Genomic DNA, 20,802 nt, shown 5'->3' on the forward strand with positions numbered 1-20,802 from the left:
GCCACCCCCATCTTGGACTTTCTGACCATATCACTGTTATGCTTTTGCCCGCATACAGACAAATGGTGAGAGCGTCCAGGCCAGTTCGCAAGCAGGTACGGGTGTGGCCTGAGGGTGCCTCTGATGCACTGCGTGACTGCTTTGGCTCTACTGACTGGAACATGTTTAGGAGGGCTGCCACTTGCGACGATCGGACAGACATTGAGGAGTATACTGACTCTGTTTCCTCCTACATCAGGAAGTGCATTGATGATGTGACTCTCTCAAAACCCATCGTCACTCGGGCTAACCGGAAGCCATGGCTGACAGGTGCTGTCTTCAGGCTGCTGAGGGCCAGGGACAAAGCCTTTGGAGCGGGGGATGAGGCTGGCTTGAGGACTGCGAGGGCTGACCTGTCCCGGGGCATCAAAGATGCAAAGAGGGTGTTCTCGTGCAAAATTACCGCCCACTTCAAGGACAGCAGGGACGCACGGAGCCTTTGGCAGGGCATTCAGACCATCACGGATTACAAGCCCGCGCCGCAGAGCTGTGAAGGCGACGTCCGTCTGCTCAATGACCTCAACCGGTTCTTTGCTCGCTTCAACGCTCAGAACAGCACTTGCCCGCTGAAGGCCACTCCCCCTTCACACGAGCTGCCCCTGTGCCTCTCCGCCGACAGCGTGAGAAGGGCGCTTGCCGCTATCAACATCCGTAAGGCGGCGGGCCCTGACAACATCCCGGGTCGAGCGCTGAAGGACTGCGCTGGTGAGCTGACGGATGTCTTCACAGACATCTTTAACACTTCCCTGCAGCAGGCCATCGTCCCGTCGTGTTTCAAAGCTGCCACCATCGTACCTGTGCCGAAGAAACCCGCTCCGTCCTGCTTCAATGACTACCGCCCCGTGGCACTTACGCCCATCATCATGAAGGGCTTTGAGCGGCTTGTCATGGAGCACATCCGATCCGTTCTCCCCCCCACCATTGACCCCTTCCAGTTTGCGTACCGAGCCAAACGGTCCTCTGAGGATGCCATCTGCTCTGCCCTCCACTCGGCCCTCACCCACCTGGAGAGAAGGGACTCGTATGTGAGATTGCTGTTTGTGGACTTCAGTTCTGCCTTCAACACCATTGTGCCAGAACGCCTCATCAGCAAACTTGACACGCTGGGCCTCAGTACCTACCTCTGCAACTGGCTACTGGACTTCCTCTGTCAGAGGCCACAGGTAGTACGTGTTGGCGACAAAATCTCCGCCAGCATCACGCTGAGCACGGGGGCCCCCCCAAGGCTGCGTGCTCAGTCCGCTGCTCTTCACCCTCCTGACGCATGACTGCACTGCAACCTACAGCGACAACCGTATAGTGAAGTTTACTGACGACACGACTCTGGTGGGTCTCATCACCAAGGGAGACAAGACTCAATACAGGCTGGAGGTTGACCTTCTGACCACGTGGTGCAGGGACAACAACCCCCTGCTGAACGTCGACAAGACCAAGGAGATTGTTGTTTACTTCCGGAAGTGTCACACCCAACACCTGCCGCTTACCATCGATGGTGCTGTGGTGGAGAGAGTGAGCAGCGGCAAGTTCCTGGGGGTGCACATCAGTGAGGATCTCTCCTGGTCCACCAACACCGCATCACTGGCAAAGAAAGCCCAGCGCCGCCTGTACTTCCTGCAGAAACTCAGGCAAGCGAGCGCTCCTCCGGCCGTCATGACTACACTTTACCGCGGCACCATTGAGAGCGTCCTCTCCAGCTGTATTGCTGTTTGGGGTGGCGGCTGCACTGACTACAACTTGAAGGCCCTGCAGCGCATAGTGAACACGGCTGGTAAGATTATTGGTGCTTCGCTCCCCTCCTTGAAGGACATTTACACCTCCCATCTCACCCGCAAGGCGACCACGATTGTGAGTGATGTGAGTCACCCCGCTCACTCTTTGTTCGAGCTTCTGCCCTCTGGGAAGAGGTACAGAAGCCTGCGCTCCCGCACCACCAGACTCTCAAACAGCTTCATACTCCAGGCTGTTAGGATCGTGAACTCGCTTCCCCGTTCTGCGTAGCGTCCTGTACTTTTACTGTCTGTATGCACACTGGCTCTTATTTGTTGTGTTATCTGTTTATTTATTATTTATTATTACTCTTATTATTTATTGTTTGTGCCTTCTTGTTTTTTATATTGCGTCGTTAACTTGTATGTCTATCGTGTAATATGTCTTGTCACCGTGGGATAGAGAAAATGTAATTTCGATCTCTTTGTGTGTCCCGGCATGTGAAGACGTTGACAATAATGCAGACTTTGACTTTTTGACTTTGATATATATATATATATATATATATATATATATATATATATATATTAGGGGTGTATATATATATATATATATTAGGGGTGTAACGATACATCGATACACATCGATTAATCGATATAATGCTCTACGATTTATTGGCATCGATGCTAAAGGTAAACATCGATTTATATCGCCGTGTTTGACCTCGGACATTAGACGCGACTTTATTTTGAAATCCAGTTCATTGTTGCTTGCTTCCTCTCTCCGGGAGCAGTGCGCCCGGCGTTGTTGTGTTGTGAGCAGAGCACGCGCGTGAAAGGGGAGGCGACAACTAGTACGCGGCTCCTGGGCTGGTGCTATGGCTAGTGTCCAAAAAGACGAGGAAATTTGCTCCCCTTTAGGCTTCAAGTCATTCGTATGGAAGCACTTTGGATTCCAAAGAAAAGATGGCTCAACGGACAAGACACGTGCAGTTTGTAAATCCTGCCATGCGGTGATCAAATATTCAGGGAGCACAAATGTCGCCGCACATTTAAAGAAAAAACACATCAAAGTTCAGTGTTAAAGTAAGCAATTTGTATACTACAATACTCTTGTAATTTCCTAAATAAAGAGTTTGCAGTACCTTGTTGATTTTGCGTATGAATTGTTATAAATCAGGATATTGTTCTATATTTTTTATTAAAAAAAAAAAAAAGGAGTTCCGGTTATGGCGGCCATGTGAGAAGACGTGTTTTTTCGCCGCTCCGCTATTTGCGCTAATTTCTGATGCAAAAAGTTTTCCTTAGCTGCAAAGTGTGATTCATTACCACTCCTAACTCTTTAAGATGCCTCCAAAAGCAATAAAAACTCCGCAGGATGCCAACGAAAAGACAAAACAATCCAAGCTAATGGACTACACTCTTCGTGACCAGGTAAAAGCTAAGGCTGGCGACAGCAGCAATACTGCGCAGCTAGCTGGGGCTACAGGCGCGGAGGGAAAAACTCAGGACAGTAAGGTGGATAAAATCCTTGATATTGTCACTACTATCAAGACAGACTTGGACAATATCCGTGAGGAGATAAAGGATTGTGTCAAAAGAGTCAACGAAGCCGAAACCCGCATTTCTAATGCGGAAGACGAAGTGGAGATCCTGCGGGCTAAAACATCTACTATGGAAGCGAAACAGAAAGTGCTCGAGGAAAAGATGCTGGACTTGGAATCGCGGTCCAGGCGCAACAACTTAAGACTCGCGTTTCTGCCAGAAGGATCTGAAGGGCGAGACCCCTGTAAGTTTTTGGAAAAATGGCTGCCGGAGACATTTGGTCGTGGAATTTATGCTACTCCCTTCATCATCGAGAGAGCCCACAGGATTGGCCCGAGACGAGATAACAACGAATTGCCCCGTGTTCTGATCATGAAATTCCTTAACTGTCGGGATAAGATGGCTACAGTTACTGCGGCGAGAGCAAAAGGGAACATTCACTACGAGGGGAAACAATTACGCTTCTACCCTGATCTTGCCGCGGAGATACACCAGCAACGCAAACTGTTTGATCCTGTCCAAGAAGAGTTGCGCAAATTGGGACTGAGACATGGAATAGTACACCCGGCAAAGCTACTGGTGACCCAAGATGGAAAGACTTTTGCTTTCAAGACGCCAGCGGAGGCTTGGAAATTCATACGTAAGACCCAGAATGGTGAAGAAGCGTAGGGTTGTAATTTATATCAGTATTTGTTAAGTTTATAAGTAGAGTGTCATGGTTGGTTACTTATTTGAAGTTAAATGACTACTTTATCACTGCTCTGCATTTAATACAACCAAAGGACAGCAGCTGGGATATACTAATACGAACAGAAGCGCATATAGCAGCGGTTTGCATATGTTTTTGGGACAAGAGGAAGGTTAGACTGCTCCTCACGCAGTGTGGATCAATCGCAGGCGATGACGGAGGCTGCATCAAGGGGGGAGGGGTGCCCACGGGCGCGGGGGTTGGGGTGTAATTTTGTTTTGGGGTGTTATACACGGGTTTGTTGTGTTCAATGTTATGCTTCTCTCAAAATCTTATTTATGTTTACTGGTAATTTGGCAACAACTGTTCACAAGAAGGTTGCGCTGATACTTTTGTTTTATGGCTAACTTTAGAGTGTTAACATGGCGCAAGGTGTAAATCTTAATTTTGTAACTTGGAACTGCAGGGGGCTCCAACGTTATAAAAAGGTTAAGCAGGTCATGAGCAAACTGAAAAATATGGATGCTAAAGTGGTGTTTTTACAAGAAACTCATCTAATGGAGGGTGATGAAAAAAGGATCAGAAGAAGGTGGCGGGGTAATATATATACATCTGCATTTACCTCTCGCGCAAGAGGAGTAATGATACTCATTCATGAAACTGTTCCATTCCAGGTAAACAATGTTATTAAAGATAAGAGGGGCCGATACTTAATAATTCAGGGGTCGCTATTAACAGAAAGCATAAATTTAGTAAATGTGTATGGTCCTAATATTGATGACTCTTCTTTCTATGAAGACTTGTTTCTTATGCTTCCATCTCTGTCGGGACATCATATAATAGCAGGGGACTACAATTGTACGTTAGAACCAGGGTGGGACCGCTCAACGGGAGTGGACCAGTCTCATAATAACTGTAGATCGACTATAAAGCAATTCATGAAGGACCTGAAATTAACAGATATTTGGAGAACACAGAATCCACAAAGTAAATCATATTCATGTTATTCTGCAACATTCCAAACATATTCACGTATAGATTATTATTTAATTTCAGCAGATTTGGTATCAAAAATTGAAAGTTGTGCATATGATAATATTGCTATATCAGATCATGCGCCTTGTAAGCTAGTTTATCGAGATGATGATATCACCTGTGACCCACCGAGATGGAGGTTTCAGCACAAGTGGTTACAAGATGAAGAATTCATACAATTTATAGGAAATCAAATTGATGAGTATTTTTTATTTAATAGGAATCAAACATCTGCAGGAGTCAGATGGGACGCTTTTAAAGCATTCCTTAGAGGACATATAATTAGTTATACTGGCCGAAAAGCTAAGAAAGCTAAACAAGAACTAAAACTCCTGGAAAATAATATCAACAAAGCCCAGGAGAGAGTATTTCAGAACAACGATCCTGTGGCGGCAAAAGAACTTCTACTCCTGAGAGCAGAATATGAAAAACAATCCAGCCTTAAGGCTGCATCCAGTCTCTTACGGCTAAAGCAGTCATTCTACGAACAAGGGGACAGGGCTGGAAGGCTATTAGCGTGGCAAATAAAGCAACTTGAATCGAAAACAGCAATTACTACTTTAGAAAATAGAGGTCAAACAATAGTTAACCCAAAAGAGATTAATGATGCGTTTAAAGAATACTATCAAAATTTGTACAACACAGAAACAAACTGTAATATTCAGACCATGGATGACGTCTTGGATAGGTTAAATGTTCCGACTATCTCAGATGTACAAAAAAACGAACTGGAATTAGAAATAACGAAGGAAGATATTGCAAGTGCCATTGACGCAATGAAGTTAGGTAAACGGGCGGGCCCGGATGGCATTCCTATTGATATCTACAGGAAATTTAAAGATAAACTGCTGGCGCCTTTGTTGGATATGATAACAGAAGCATTTGAAAGAAATTGCCTCCCGCTGTCCTTGAATGAAGCGTCAATAGTTCTACTGCCAAAACCCGGTAAACCTCCGACGAAATGTGAAAACCTGAGACCTATCAGTCTTTTAAACTCTGACCTCAAGATAATCTGTAAAATATTGGCAAGGCGGCTTCAGACTATCCTCCCTACGGTAATAAGTAACGATCAAAATGGGTTCATAAGTGGAAGACAAGGCTTTCACAATGTGAGGAGGGTTATAAATGTTCTGCATTACAAGAAAGAGGAAAAAGACTGTGCACTCCTTTCTCTTGACGCAGAAAAGGCCTTCGATAGGGTGGAATGGCCCTATCTTTTTAATATTTTAGATAGATTTGGCCTTGGAAGCAATTTTACAAAGTGGATAAAAATACTTTACAGAAATCCAACAGCAGAAATTTTAACTAACAGACATTTTTCAAAACCAATTCAAATAAAAAGAGGCTGTCGTCAGGGCTGCCCTCTGTCTCCCCTGCTTTTCTCCTTAGCGATAGAGCCTTTTGCAACGGCAATACGCTCTCAGCCGCAAATATCAGGAATAAAAATAGGCCAGCATGAACATAAGATCGCACTGTTTGCCGATGACGTCATACTATTTCTATCAAAACTTACGTCCTCAATCCCGGCAGTTTTGGAAGTAATAAAATTATTTGGGACTATCTCAGGATATAAAGTAAATGAAACAAAGTCTTCAATGTTACTGTTAAACACAATAGAAAGAAAGCATCCCAATGCCCAAATTACAGCTTACAGATTCAAAATGATAGACCAATTCGAATATCTGGGAATTCTAATATTACCATACACAGAAAAAATGGTTGAGGCTAATTATGGCAGGCTTAAAGAAGAAATCAGAACGTCTGTGGACCGATGGAAGTCATTGCCTCTATCGATTATGGGAAGAATAAGTACTTTAAAAATGATTATATTGCCAAAATTGTTATACTTATTTCAAAATATTGCTTTGCCCCCTCCCACTGACTTGTTTACCTGGATAAGAAAAATTATTTTGAGTTTGATATGGAACAATGGAAGATCAAGGATTCGTCTCTCTCTTTTATACATGCCATTCGATGGGGGAGGGTTAAGATGTCCCAATTTCTTGTGGTACTACTGGGCTGCGCAACTGCGCTCCTTGACTTTCTATTTCAATAACGATAACAATAACCCGCATTGGGTGGAAATGGAAGGTCAAAATTTAAAATTACCCCTGCACACGTTTTTTTATTCTGACACAAAAAAACAATTATTAAAACAAATAACAAATCCTCTTTTGAAACACATGGTGCAAGTATGGTATGATGTTAGAAAGTATCTCGGAGATACACAAACATTATCGCAACTAAGTCCGATATGGGGTAACCAGTTGTTTACTCCTGGGAGAGCAGATGCCACTTTCAAAATATGGGCGACTAAGGGGCTGGGGACAGTTGGGAATCTCTACCCTCCACAGTCTGATGACTTTATGACCTTTGGAGAACTCGAGGTTGAGTTCAATCTTGACAAAAAACACTACTTTAAATACCTGCAACTGAGAAGTTTTGTAAAGGGGTATCAAAGTGACCTACGACGGATCCCATTAACACGGCTGGAAAACTTGCTGTTGAAGAATAAATTACGAAAAGGCATAATCTCAGAATTTTACATCCTACTACAAACAAATTCAAATGAAAATTCAAGAAGTAAATTATTGTCCTGGAACAATGATCTAAATACTAAAATCAGTGAGCAAGAATGGGGAAGAGTTTGCAAAAAATCACAAGAAATATCTATTAATAGCCGTCTAAGAGTAATACAATTTAAATGGCTGCAGCGAGTGTACACGACACCTGTTACATTGAATAAATACAATAAGGATATTCCGGATATCTGTGCAAAGTGTGGCTTAAAAGGGACGTTAATACATTGTATGTGGGAATGCAGTCAGATAAAACGTTTTTGGTTAGAAGTAAAGGATCAAATAGAGAAAATAATATCAAAAGAGCTTACTTTGGAGCCCTCGCTGTTTATACTGGCTCTATATCCAAAGAAACACACCTTCAGTAGAACAGACTCGATTTTTATTGATATAAGCTCGTTAATGGCCAAAAGATGTATTGCTCTGACCTGGAAAAATGTTACTGGACCGAGCACCTCCCAGTGGCTAAAACAGATGCTCTCTTGTCTTCCATTGGAAAGAATAACATATATACGTAAAGCCAAACAACATTTGTTTGAAGGGATTTGGAGGCCTTTTATTGATTTCGTAAAAGACTTGGACTTTTCTGATAACCTTGTTGACTTTTGAGCCCCTGCAGGAAACACTCATTTTGCCAGTTGCAATATTACAAATAAAGAGAAGCTGTTTTGTTTTGTTCTTTTAAGTTAATTTGAACATATAATAGACAAAATGTTTGGGATACATGCTTTGCTCATTCTAGATTTTGCTACTTCATTATTTCACTATTTGTATTTTTTTGTAAAGAAATACCATGTAAGACGTATTTTGTGAAATTGTTTATGAATGTTGTACATGGAAAAAATGTGAATAAAAAGTGTATTGGAAAAAAAAAAAAAAAAAAAAAATCGATCGTAGAGCACTATATCGCGATATATCGTGAATGAATCGCAGCAGGCTTTAAGATATCGGCAAATATCGTATCGTAGTTCTTTATATCGATATTATATCGTATCGTGAAAAAACCCGCGATTTACACCCCTAATATATATATATATATATATTAGGGGTGTAAATCGTGGGTTTTGTCACGATACGATATCATATCGATACAAAGCTGCACGATACGATATTTGCCGATATCTTAAAGCCTGCTGCGATTCATTCACGATACATCGCAATATAGTGCTCTACGATCGATTTTTTTTTTTTTTTAAATGACAAATATAGAACAATATCCTGATTTATAACAATTCATATGCAAAATCAACAAGGTACTGCAAACTCTGTATTTAGGAAATTACAAGAGTATTGTAGTATACAAAGTGCTTATTTTAACACTGAACTTTGATGTCGTGTTTTTTCTTTAAATGTGCGGCAAGATTTGTGCTCCCTGAATATTTGATCACCGCATGGCAGGATTTTCAAACTGGACGTGTCTTGTCCGTTGAGCCATCTTTTCTTTGGAATCCAAAGTGCTTCCAAACGAATGACTTGAAGCCTAAAGGGGAGCAAATTTCCTCGTCTCTTTGGACACTAGCCATAGCAGCAGCCCAGGAGCCGCGTACTAGTTGTCGCCTCCCCTTTCACGCGCGTGCTCTGCTCACAACACAACAACGCCGGGCGCACTGCTCCCGGAGAGAGGAAGCAAGCAACAATGAACTGGATTTCAAAATAAAGTCGCGTCTAATGTCCGAGGTCAAACACGGCGATATAAATCGATGTTTACGTTTAGCATCGATGCCAATAAATCGTAGAGCATTATATCGATTAATCGATGTGTATCGATGTATCGTTACACCCCTAATATATATACTAAAAAAGTATATATTTTTATATATATAATATACGTATATATATATATATATATATATATATATATATATATATATATATATATATATATATATATATATATATATATATATATATATATATATATATATATATATATATATATATATATATATATATATATATATATATATATATATATATATATATATATATATATATATATATATATATATATATATATATATATATATATATATATATATATATATATATATATATATATATATATATATATATATATATATATATATATATATATATATATATATATATATATATATTAGGGATGCACCGAAATAAAAATTCTTGGCCGAAAACCGAAACACCGAAAGGAATGATTATGTCAGTTATTACAACCACAGCATTTATGGCTACATGTGTACTAACCTCGCTAAAATCAAGGCATTGCAATAAACCAGTTACAAAAGTATGAAAATATTTATTTAGCACTGACATTACAACAATGCACAATATAAATTAAAATTCAATAATAAAATAAAAATAAAATGTTTAACTTGACCCCACTCATGTGTACATTAAATAATAATTTACAGGCTTATAACTGACTGGCCTGCTGAAAGACTGTAAAATTAAATATGTTCTCTAATAAAAACAAAGTGCATAAGTCAAGTGCCTTTTAAATTTTGTTCTGTGTGTACAACATAAGTGTATCAAAACAATGGTTACCATAGCCTTTATCAACAACAAATCCACCAAGAATTGTGGATGCACAAACTGGAAAACAAATATTTTAACACTAGACACGCGCCCATTCTACTTCTTGAGGTAAAGTGGCAGGTTTTTCTTGATGAAGAGTAGCTTTTCTGCTTTGTCACTGAAGTCTGTTCCTTTTCTCATCAAGAACATGAGCTGCAGCACTGAACAGTCTCTCACTGTCAGTGCTTGTGCACGGCGCAGACAAGTACTTGCGTGCCATCTTTGCCAGGTCAGGAAAGCGTCCATGGTTATATCTCCAGTAGGCAAGAGGGTCATCACTTCTGGAGATGGGGACTTCAGACAGATAACCATCTAATTGTTGAGCGGTTGAGCTTGTTGGCTGTCTGACATTTGAGAAAGATAAAGGGCCAGTGCATAAACATAAACAAAATAAAAACTCAGAAAAATGAAATAATCAGTCATATATAGTCAGTCAGAACAGAATAGCCTACCTATTGTTTGGGGCACTCTCTTGCAGGATCTCATTGAACATATCAGACAACAAAGGCGCATGCCCCTCATCTGGTGCAGAGTGACGGGTCCTTTTTTCTGCGCTCTGCTCTCCTCCTGCGCTGTGCGCTGGCCCGTCTCCAAGCGGGTTGTCCGCATGCTTCGCGGCCTGGATCATTTCTCGTGCGCGCTGTTTTATTCTCACATCCAAGTAATGATCCTTATAACGCGGATCAAGTACAGTCGCGATGAAGTGCAGAGGATCATCATTGCTCTCAGTGAAACGTCTCTTGACAGACTCTAAGAGTGTACTTTTGATTGTTTTCACCCCGTGGTCCGTCTCAACTTCTTTACTTAATTGCGGCACTAAAGCGTCTTCTAACGGTATTACGTCTGCAACAGATGCATCGGAGGAGCTGATCTCTTTCGTTAGCTGCTCAAAGGGGGCAAGGACAGAGAGAATGTTCTCTATTAAGACCCACTGGTGTGAAGTGAATGTCGCGGGGAGCTCATGATCTGCGCTGTAAGCAGCCAAGACTCGCTTTTGTGCAAAGAGGCTTTCGAGCATGTAAAAAGTGCTATTCCAGCGTGTACGCACGTCTTGTTGGAACCGTTTTATTTGTGTTCCAAGCTGATCTTGCATAGACTGTAAACGGGAATACGCCAGCTGAGAATGTTTAAAGTGGCCAACTATTCTTCTGCCTATAGTCAATATGTCTTTTACGCTGCGCTGAGACAACACTCCCTCGTTCACAGCCAGATGTAGTGTGTGGGCCATGCACCGTATTCCTTTCAGCTGGCTGTCTTCTATCGCTTTTGTCATATTTCTTGCATTGTCACTCACTATGGCATGCACTTTAGATCGGTCGATATGCCAGGTGTCGCACATATTGGTAAATGCATCAGAAATCGCTGCTGCTGTGTGTGAGCCTCTAAACTCTTGTGAATGGAGCAGAATCTTTTGCAGCTTGAAATCTTTGTCGATCCACTGCGCGGTTAGGCTGAGCATACTGGTGAGGCTGACGTCGGAGCTCCATATGTCGGTCGTGAAACTGATCGCCGTAATATCTGATGCTAGAAGCTCATGGACACGAGTTGCAACGATATTAAACAGCTCAGGTAAACACACGTCTGAGAAATGTCATCTGCTTGGCATAGCATAACGGGGCTCAATGTGATCTATCAGCCTACGAAATCCCACATCTTCTACGATAGAGAACAGCTGATCATCTAAGGCAATGAATTCCATAATTTTGTGTGTTATGCCCGTTGCCTTGGCAGAATCACTGGAGAACTTTCTTGCCTTTTCAAAAACGTCCGCCACAGATGGAGTGGGAGTCAGTTTCCTTTTCTGTGTCGCCTTCTTATCATATTCAGAATGGCGATCGGGATGTTTGGATTTCAGGTGATGAATTAAACCCGACGTGGAGAAACTTTTTGCAGATGCACCCCCTCTTGAAATTTCAGCATTGCATGTTTTGCAAATCGCTATCCGTGGGTCTTTCTTTGATATAGTGAAATCAGTCCACACCGCAGACATGCTGGCTCTTAGCCCGTTTTCCCGCGTGCTGGCTGCGCTCTTTGCTCACGTCATCACAAGTTTCGGCCGTGTTGTTTCGGTGATTTAGGTCTTTCGGCCAAAAACCGAAAATGCACTTTTGGGTCGTTTTCGGCCGAAAATTTTCGGTGGCCGAATTTTCGGTGCATCCCTAATATATATATATATATATATATTAGGGATACACCGACATAAAAATTCTTGGCCGAAACCGAAAACCAAAAATGAGGAAACCAAGGCCGAAAACCGAAACACCGAAAGAAATGATTGTCAGTTATTAGAACCACAGCATTTATGGCTACATGTGTACTAACTTCACTAAAATCAAGGCATTGCAATAAACCAGTTACAAAAGTATGCAAATATTTATTTAGCACTGACATTACAACAATGCACAATATAAATAAAAATTCAAAAATAAAAAAACAAAAATAAAATGTTTAACTTGACCCCACTCATGTGTACATTAAATAATAATTTACAGGCTTATAACTGACTGGCCTGCTGAAAGACTGTAAAATTAAATATGTTCTCTTATAAAAACACAAAGTGCATAAGTCAAGTGCCTTTTAAATTTTGTTCTGTGTGTACAACATAAAAGTGTATCAAAACAATGGTTACCATAGCCTTTATCAACAACAAATCCACCAAGAATTGTGGCTGCACAAACTGGAAAACAAATATTTTAACACTAGACACACGCCCATTCTACTTCTTGAGGTAAAGTGGCAGGTTTTTCTTGATGAAGAGTAGCTTTTCTGCTTTGTCACAGTGAAGTCTGTTCCTCTTCTCATCAAGAACATGAGCTGCAGCACTGAACAGTCTCTCACTGTCTTTTCAAAAACGTCCGCCACAGCCGGAGTGGGCGTGCTCGGTGTCAGTTTCTTTTTCTGTGTCGCCTTCTTCTCGTATTCAGAATGGCGATCGGGATGTTTGGATTTCAGGTGATGACTTAAACCCGACGTGGAGAAACTTTTTGCAGATGCACCCCCTCTTTAAATTTCAGCATTGCATGTTTTGCAAATCGCTATCCGTGGGTCTTTCTCTGAGATAGTGAAATCAGTCCACACCGCAGACATGCTGGCTCTTATCCCGTTTTCCCGCGTGCTGGCTGCACTGTTTGCTCACGTTATCACAAGTTTCGCCCGTGTTGTTTCGGTGATTTAGGTCTTTCGGCCAAAAACCGAAAATGCACTTTTGGGTCATTTTCGGTGGCCGAATTTTCGGTGCATCCCTAAAATATATATATTTTATGTCTGTTATATATGTATATGTATATATATGTAACAATGTCTGTTATTGGGGCAATGGGGCCACCATCAGTCACCTCCTATACATGGATGACAAAGTTGTATGCCAAGAGCGAGCGAGACATCGATTCACTGATCCACACAACCAGGATCTACAGCACAGACATTGGAATGTCATTCGGACTAGAGAAGTGCGGTCGCATGGTGACAAAGAGAGGGAAGGTAGTCCATACAGAAGGGGTCTCACTCCCAGAAGGAACAATAACAGACATTGAGGACAGCTACAAGTACCTTGGTATCCAACAAGCAAATGGCAACCTCGATGAAGCCACAAGGAGAGGAGCCACAGCCAAATACCTACAACGAGTAAGGCAAGTCCTCAGAAGTCAGCTAAATGGCAAGAACAAGATCCGGGCAATAAACAGCTACGCCCTGCCAGTCATCAGATACCCTGCAGGAATAATAAGCTGGCCAAAGGAAGAGACGCAGACCACAGATGTCAAGACACGGAAGCTCCTAACCATGCACGGAGGGTTCCACCCTAAGTCCAGCACCCTGAGACTGTACACTAGCCGTAAAGAAGGAGGCCGAGGACTACTGAGTGTGAGAGCCACTGTTCGGGATGAAACAGCCAAGATCCATGAGTACATCAAGGAAAAGGCCCGAACGGATGACGTGCTCAGTGAATGTCTCAGACAATGGCAAACAGAGGAAGAGTGGCTAGAGACACCATCATGGGAGGACAAACCCCTACATGGGATGTACCATCGGCAGATAAGTGAAGTGGCTGACATCAAGAAATCCTACCAATGGCTGGAAAAAGCTGGACTGAAGGACAGCACAGAGGCACTCATCATGGCTGCACAGGAACAGGCTCTGAACACCAGAGCAATAGAGGCCAAGATCTACCACACCAGACAAGACCCAAGGTGTAGGCTGTGCAAAGAGGCCCCTGACACAGTCCAGCACATAACAGCAGGGTGTAAGATGCTAGCAGGGAAAGCATACATGGAACGTCATAACCAAGTGGCTGGCATAGTGTACAGGAACATCTGTGCAGAGTATGGACTGGAAGCCCCAAGTTCAAAGTGGGAAGCACCCCCTAAGGTGGCAGAGAACGGGCGAGCCAAGATCCTGTGGGACTTCCAGATCCAGACTGACAAGATGGTGATGGCGAACCAACCGGACATTGTGGTGGTGGACAAACAGCAGAAGAAGGCCGTTGTAGTGGATATAGCAATACCAAGCGATGGCAACATCAGGAAAAAAGAACTTGAGAAGCTAGAGAAATACCAGGGCCTCAAAGAAGAGCTTGAGAAGGCCTGGAAAGTGAAGGCCTCGGTGGTGCCCGTGGTCATTGGGGCACTTGGGGCAGTGACCCCCAAACTGGAGGAGTGGCTACAGCAGATTCCAGGAACAACATCAGACATCTCAGTCCAGAAGAGTGCAGTGCTAGGAACAGCCTAAATACTGCGCAGAACCCTCAAGCTCCCAGGCCTCTGGTAGAGGACCCGAGCTTGTAGTGGGAGACCACCCGCGGAGGGTGAGAGGGGATTTTTTTTTTTAAATTTTGTATATGTATATGTATATATATGTATATGTGTATATATATGTATATGTCTATGTGTATATATATATATATATATATATATATATATATATATATATATATATATATATATATATAACATAAATCGCGGGTTTTGTCACGATACGATATCATATTGATACAAAGAAACACAATACGATATTTGCCGATATCTTAAAGCCTGCTGTGATTCATTCACGATACATCACGATATAGTCCTCTACGATCGATATTCTTTTTTAAATAAAAAATATAGAACAATATCCTGATTTATAACAATTCATACGCAAAATCAACAAGGTACTGCAAACTCTTTATTTAGGAAATTACAAGAGTATTGTAGTATACAAAGTCCTTATTTTAACACTGAACTTTGATGTCGTGTTTTTCCTTTAAATGTGCGGCGAGATTTGTGCTCCCTGAATATTTGATCACCGCATGGCAGGATTTACAAACTGCACGTGTCTTGTCCGTTGAGCCATCTTTTCTTTGGAATCCAAAGTGATTCCAAACGAATGACTTGAAGCCTAAAGGGGGAGCAAATTTCCTCGTCTTTTTGGACACTAGCCATAGCACCAGCCCAGGAGCCGCGTACTAGTTGTCGACTCCCCTTTCACGTGCCTGCTCTGCTCACAACACAACACGCCGCGCACTGCTCCCGGAAAGAGGAAGCAAGCAACAATGAACTGTATTTCAAAATTAAGTCGCGTCTAATATATATATATATATAATTTTTTTTAGTGGGTAGATCTTTGTGACTTGGTCATTTCAAAAGTAGCTCGCGAGCTAAAAAAGTTTGGGCACCCCTGGTCTAGTGATTGTAGGAAAGAGACTCAGGCTATGCATTAAATTTAAAAAATCATCAATATTTTGTTGCTTATTTGGATTAATAGATCAATGTTATAATCCCCGCAAATAAAAACATTTTTGTTGCCTTTTTGTATAATCACACTTTCTATCCATTCTGTGAATGTCTCAATGCTAGAACCAGGAACTCTATAGACACAGCTAGAGATGCACCGATCCGATATCTGGATCGGATATCGGCCCCGATATCAACAAAATAGATGGATCGGGTATCGGAAAATGCAGCCGATATTTTCCTTAATCTATTAGGACGCGGGCTACGTCATACGTCAGCAGCACGTGTGCCGCACGCCACGAGAGTTTTCTAAACAAACGCAAACATGGAGCGAACGTTCGCTTCTCTTCCCCGGGTTGCTAAGCGGACGTCAAACCCTGCGCGTTCGCTTCTCTTCGGGTTGCTAATGGGACGTCAAAGGCTGCGCGTTCGCTTCTCTCCCGAATGGGGGGGGGGGAGGCTAATCGGATGTCAAACGCTGCGTGTTCGCTTCTCTTCCGGGGGGGTGTTAATGGGACGTTAAACGCTTTGTGTGCCGGGCTCCATCTAGTGTGGAAACTGAGAAGCTGAGCTCAAGCTTCTTGTGCGGGCCATATTCAATTATGTTTTCAGAATTTGCTGCGGGCCAATAAAAACTGGACCGTTAGTTTGGACACCCCTAATTTAGAGCAAAGAACTGTGTAGTCTGCCTGATGCCATTGCCTTTGGTCTTTTCTGTTCCACATGTAGAGTTATGTAGCTTGTTAAGTCAACCATAATATCGGATCGGTATCGGGTATCGACCGATACGCAAAGTCACGGCATCGGTATCGGTATCGAAACTGAAAAAGTCGGATCGGTGCATCTCTAGACACAGCTCATAATAATGTCTTCTTTTCTTTTCAACACAAATCTGTATCGGGAGACATTCAAGAAGATTGTCCACCACCTGTGTCATAGCCTCTACAATCTTGAATTTCATCTTCAAATCAACATAGATTGCAACACCACCCCCACCTTTAATCTGTCTGTTGTTATATATGAATTCATAGCCTTCCATCTCGAAGTGCATTCCCTTCTCAGTCGTAATCCAGGTCTCAGAAATAGTTGTTACCATAATTTTCGGACTATAAATCGCGTTTTTTTTCATAGTTTGGGTGGGGGGGGTGACTTATACTCAGGAGCGACTTATATATGGTTTCTTTCACAAATTTTTACTTGATCATTAACACATCACTTACTTACAAGTATAGTTGACCACTTCACATGTTATTTTTAGTATAGTTGATCACTTTACATGCTTTGATATCTTTATCTTGAACATATTCAAAACATGAAAAATAGAGAGAAAAAATCAAATAAAGTAATTAACACTTTAAAGCGCCATATCCTCTGGACATGTCCTCTGTCACCAGGATGACATAAAGGACGAAAAATTTGATCGATGGATTTCATGATTTGGAGTGACACAAATGGTTTGATAATATTGTTGTTTATGTGATAGTTATTTAAAATATAGTTAATATATCGTTGTATGGGCCTGTGGAGTAATTTGAACTGCGGCGCGGCACACGGCATTGTTGACAAAGGACGATCGATGCATTTAATGAATTGGAGTGACACAGATGGTTTTATAAGCGTGTTATTTATGTAATAGTTTTTTTTAAATAACTGAATGTTACGTCAGGCCCGTTCTCAGCTCCTCGTTTGTGTTTGTCACGTTAGCATACCGTATCGTTTAGCCTGTTGTTACTCGTTCATGTCTGTTTTTGGTGTTGGGTTTTGTCGAATAAATTGCTCCCCAAAATGCCACTTATACGCCGGAGCGACTTATATATGTTTTTTTTCACATTTTTGGGCATTTTATGGCTGGTGCGACTTATACTCCGGAGCGACTTATAGTCCGAAAATTACAGTATATTAAATGGTTGTTTGAATGTGTTTAAGTGTCAGGTCTAAGTACAATCAACCACACGCTGGAAGGAAGAGGAGAAAACAACCAGAACAGGTTTACTCGCGAGGAGAATGATAGAGAGAGGAACCTCAGTTACAATCTCCATCAATTCTGAGTCCTTACTTCACGTGCTCCTCTTTTTAATGTTTTGATTGCCCTGGTTACAGAGGCGTTGCTACACTAAAGGGAGGGGAGATTGTGTCTGTAGCAACGCTGATTAGCTAAGGAATGTAGTGTGGTGTGAATTAGCACTTCGTTGTCGGCCCGTGACCCCCGCAGAATTTGTCCTCTTTCCTCAACCAGCTGTTCTTCTCCCATGGTTGGCTGACTCGTCCTCGAGTGTGATCAGATAACTTGAATTGCCACTTTCCTGTGGAACAATGCAACTAAACCTTTGCTAACTTTATCTACTTGGTAAATTAACACACAATAATAATGATCAACTTGTCCTAAACACTTAAACAAACATTGACAAAATGTGGGATAACTTGTATGCAACTACTTCAGTTCTGACCAACAACAATCTATGAACCAAACCTATAGTTAACTAAAAGGAATGAAGTTTCTTTGAACCAAATAAGAACAATTCGCCTATGGAAATAAGCTCTGCTCATTGTTAGTGAAGAAGGCCTCTTACAGGAACAAAAACACACAGACAACATAAGAACAGGAAGGATACATATGGCTGACAGGGATCAAAAGACATCCCTGTCACTAAAAAGGAAGTACCTAGATAAAAGGAAAGTCATAAACTCGTGAAGACAAGGCCTCCAGGTCTGGCAGGCCAAGGCTTCACTTAAATTATTCCAACATTTAGTAATCCCGAATGCTACTAAAATTTTTATATAGATTCCGGCTATTGAAATGGATAATAGGTAGCTTATCTTTTGTTAAGATGTCCGTATTGTATTGATCATTGCTGTAATAATAACATGTGTTGCTTGTGGTCGAGAAGAAATTATTGTCTGGGTCGATGTCCGGATCTATGTCCAGAGTTCTGCTTGCACTGTAATCAAACGTTACTTGGAGTTGTTCATGTTCTTGTATCCACTGTGTTACATGTCCATTGTTGCTTGATGTAGGTTGGGTAGTGTCCCTGAGCATTATGTTTGTGTTTTGTGTTGTTACCTCCATTCAGTTCCAAGTCCACTCCAGTTGATTTTCTATTGAGGATGGTTAGGTTGCCTTGAAAGCCAATTTAAAATAAAAATAGAATAGGTATCAACAGGCTAAACGGTACGGTATGCTAACGTTGCATAAACACATAAGGAACTGAGAACGTGCCTGAAGTAACATATTGAGTTATTAAAAAAACTATAGGATAAATAACTTGCTAAGAAGTTTATCGAACCGTCCGCATTACTCCAAATCATTAAATCCAACAAAACCTTTATCCTCAGTGTCACTTATAAACAACTATGCTAACCCCGGAAGTAGAAGATGCAGCACTTTCTCTTCTACGTCGCTTATGTCAGACTCATCGTCAGTTGAAGTTCCAATTATTCCACAGGCCTAGAAAGCCCTCATGCGGTTTAGTGTGAAAATAAAATGTGAAATTATATAATATGTTAATAATTTTACACATAAGTCGCTCCCGAGTATAAGTCGCACCCCAAACTATGAAAAAAAACTGTGACTTATAGTCCAGAAAATACAGTAATATAAAACAATTGCTCATAAGTCTTAGCTAACATATTGAAATGTTTTATGGTTCCTTCATGATTCCATACTAATTAGAACTAACAATCTCATGCGAGTTTATTGAGTAACTTCAGCAAATACTCTGATCTACAAAAGCATGTAACTGTTGGAACAGACCACAATAGAATAGAAAAGACAAAATAATTGGCAATTCACATAAACCACAATAGATTATTTCCAAATCTATTAGGATAGGATGACTATTTTTTATTTTTGGTGTAGACTTAAAACGTGTAATATTAGGTTTTACCTCAAAATATAATGAATGAGACTCATTTGAACACAGTTATGTGAAGACATTATATACGTACATGGACAGAATTGCACTCCAAAAAGTAACAAACATAGAACTAACCCTAACCTTCTATATGAAATAAGAATGAAATAAGAACAAAATAAGATTCAACAAGATTCCATTCATAAGGCCTAAATTTTGTGGTTATGTGCTCATGATTCCACCATAAATGTTCAGTTGTTTCCTTTCCTCTAATCTGCTTGTGTTACTATGTCCAGCTTGGTTTTGCTGATCTGAACATTGCAGAATTTGCGGGGTCTAGTTCTACAGTTCGCTGCTGCATCCTGGAGGGCTATGACACAAAAAATACCCGCCAGGACAACTCAATTCTCAAGGTAAGGTAGACAATTATTCTAGTCAGCTCAGCAAATTCACTGAATCATTCAAGTATTTTCCTTTTTTTTTTATTAGGTAATGATTGGGATGGCGCTCCTGTCTGGAGATCCATGCTTTAAAATGTACGTCTTTATTTCTGTCACAGAGCAATTCCCCTCCGGTTCCTTAAAAAATAATGTGTTTTTTATTAACAGGCCTCCCAGCACAGCAAAATCTGTCTCGGACAGAGATGAGGATCCCACCCTGCAGCTAGACTGTAAGGGTGATAGCACTGATGTCAAAATACAACCACTCAGCACAATTTTGGAGGGACCTTGTGCTTTTAAACCTCGACAGACATCAGTTCGGAGCTTAGGTAACTGCTTTGTACACACATAAACACTCTGTTCTACTTTTAGCATAATGTAGAATTTCATGAGCTTTTCCATAGGATGATTGTTGTCTTAATCAACCTCTGCCAGGACTTTGTCTCACAGAATTTGCTGACATGTACCGTATTTTCCGCCCTATTAGGCGCACCGGGGTATAAGGCGCACCTTCAATGAACGGCCCATTTTAAAACTTTGTCCATATATAAGGCGCACCGGCCTATAAGGCGCATAAAATAGAAGCTTTACTGCAACAAACTGAGGTTGACTAGGGTTGCGGTATGCACCCACTAGCCAATAACCAACGAGCCCTCTG

At 41.5% G+C, this 20,802-nt stretch overlaps 1 protein-coding gene across 4 annotated transcripts in view; it reads left to right on the plus strand.

Annotated features, from left to right (window-relative positions):
• The window catches only part of LOC133163351 (early estrogen-induced gene 1 protein-like), a 52,255-nt gene that overhangs the window by 25,429 nt on the left and 6,024 nt on the right, over positions 1-20,802 (plus strand). For all 4 annotated transcript variants that reach the window (XM_061293153.1, XM_061293151.1, XM_061293152.1 and 1 more), the window contains 3 exons: positions 20,001-20,117; positions 20,194-20,240; positions 20,313-20,473. In XM_061293153.1, the coding sequence (XP_061149137.1) occupies positions 20,001-20,117; positions 20,194-20,240; positions 20,313-20,473 (325 nt within the window). The remainder of the gene's footprint in view (positions 1-20,000; positions 20,118-20,193; positions 20,241-20,312; positions 20,474-20,802) is intronic.

The sequence above is a fragment of the Syngnathus typhle genome, linkage group LG12 (genome assembly GCF_033458585.1).
Source record: "Syngnathus typhle isolate RoL2023-S1 ecotype Sweden linkage group LG12, RoL_Styp_1.0, whole genome shotgun sequence".
NCBI classification, from domain to species: Eukaryota; Metazoa; Chordata; class Actinopteri; order Syngnathiformes; family Syngnathidae; genus Syngnathus; species Syngnathus typhle.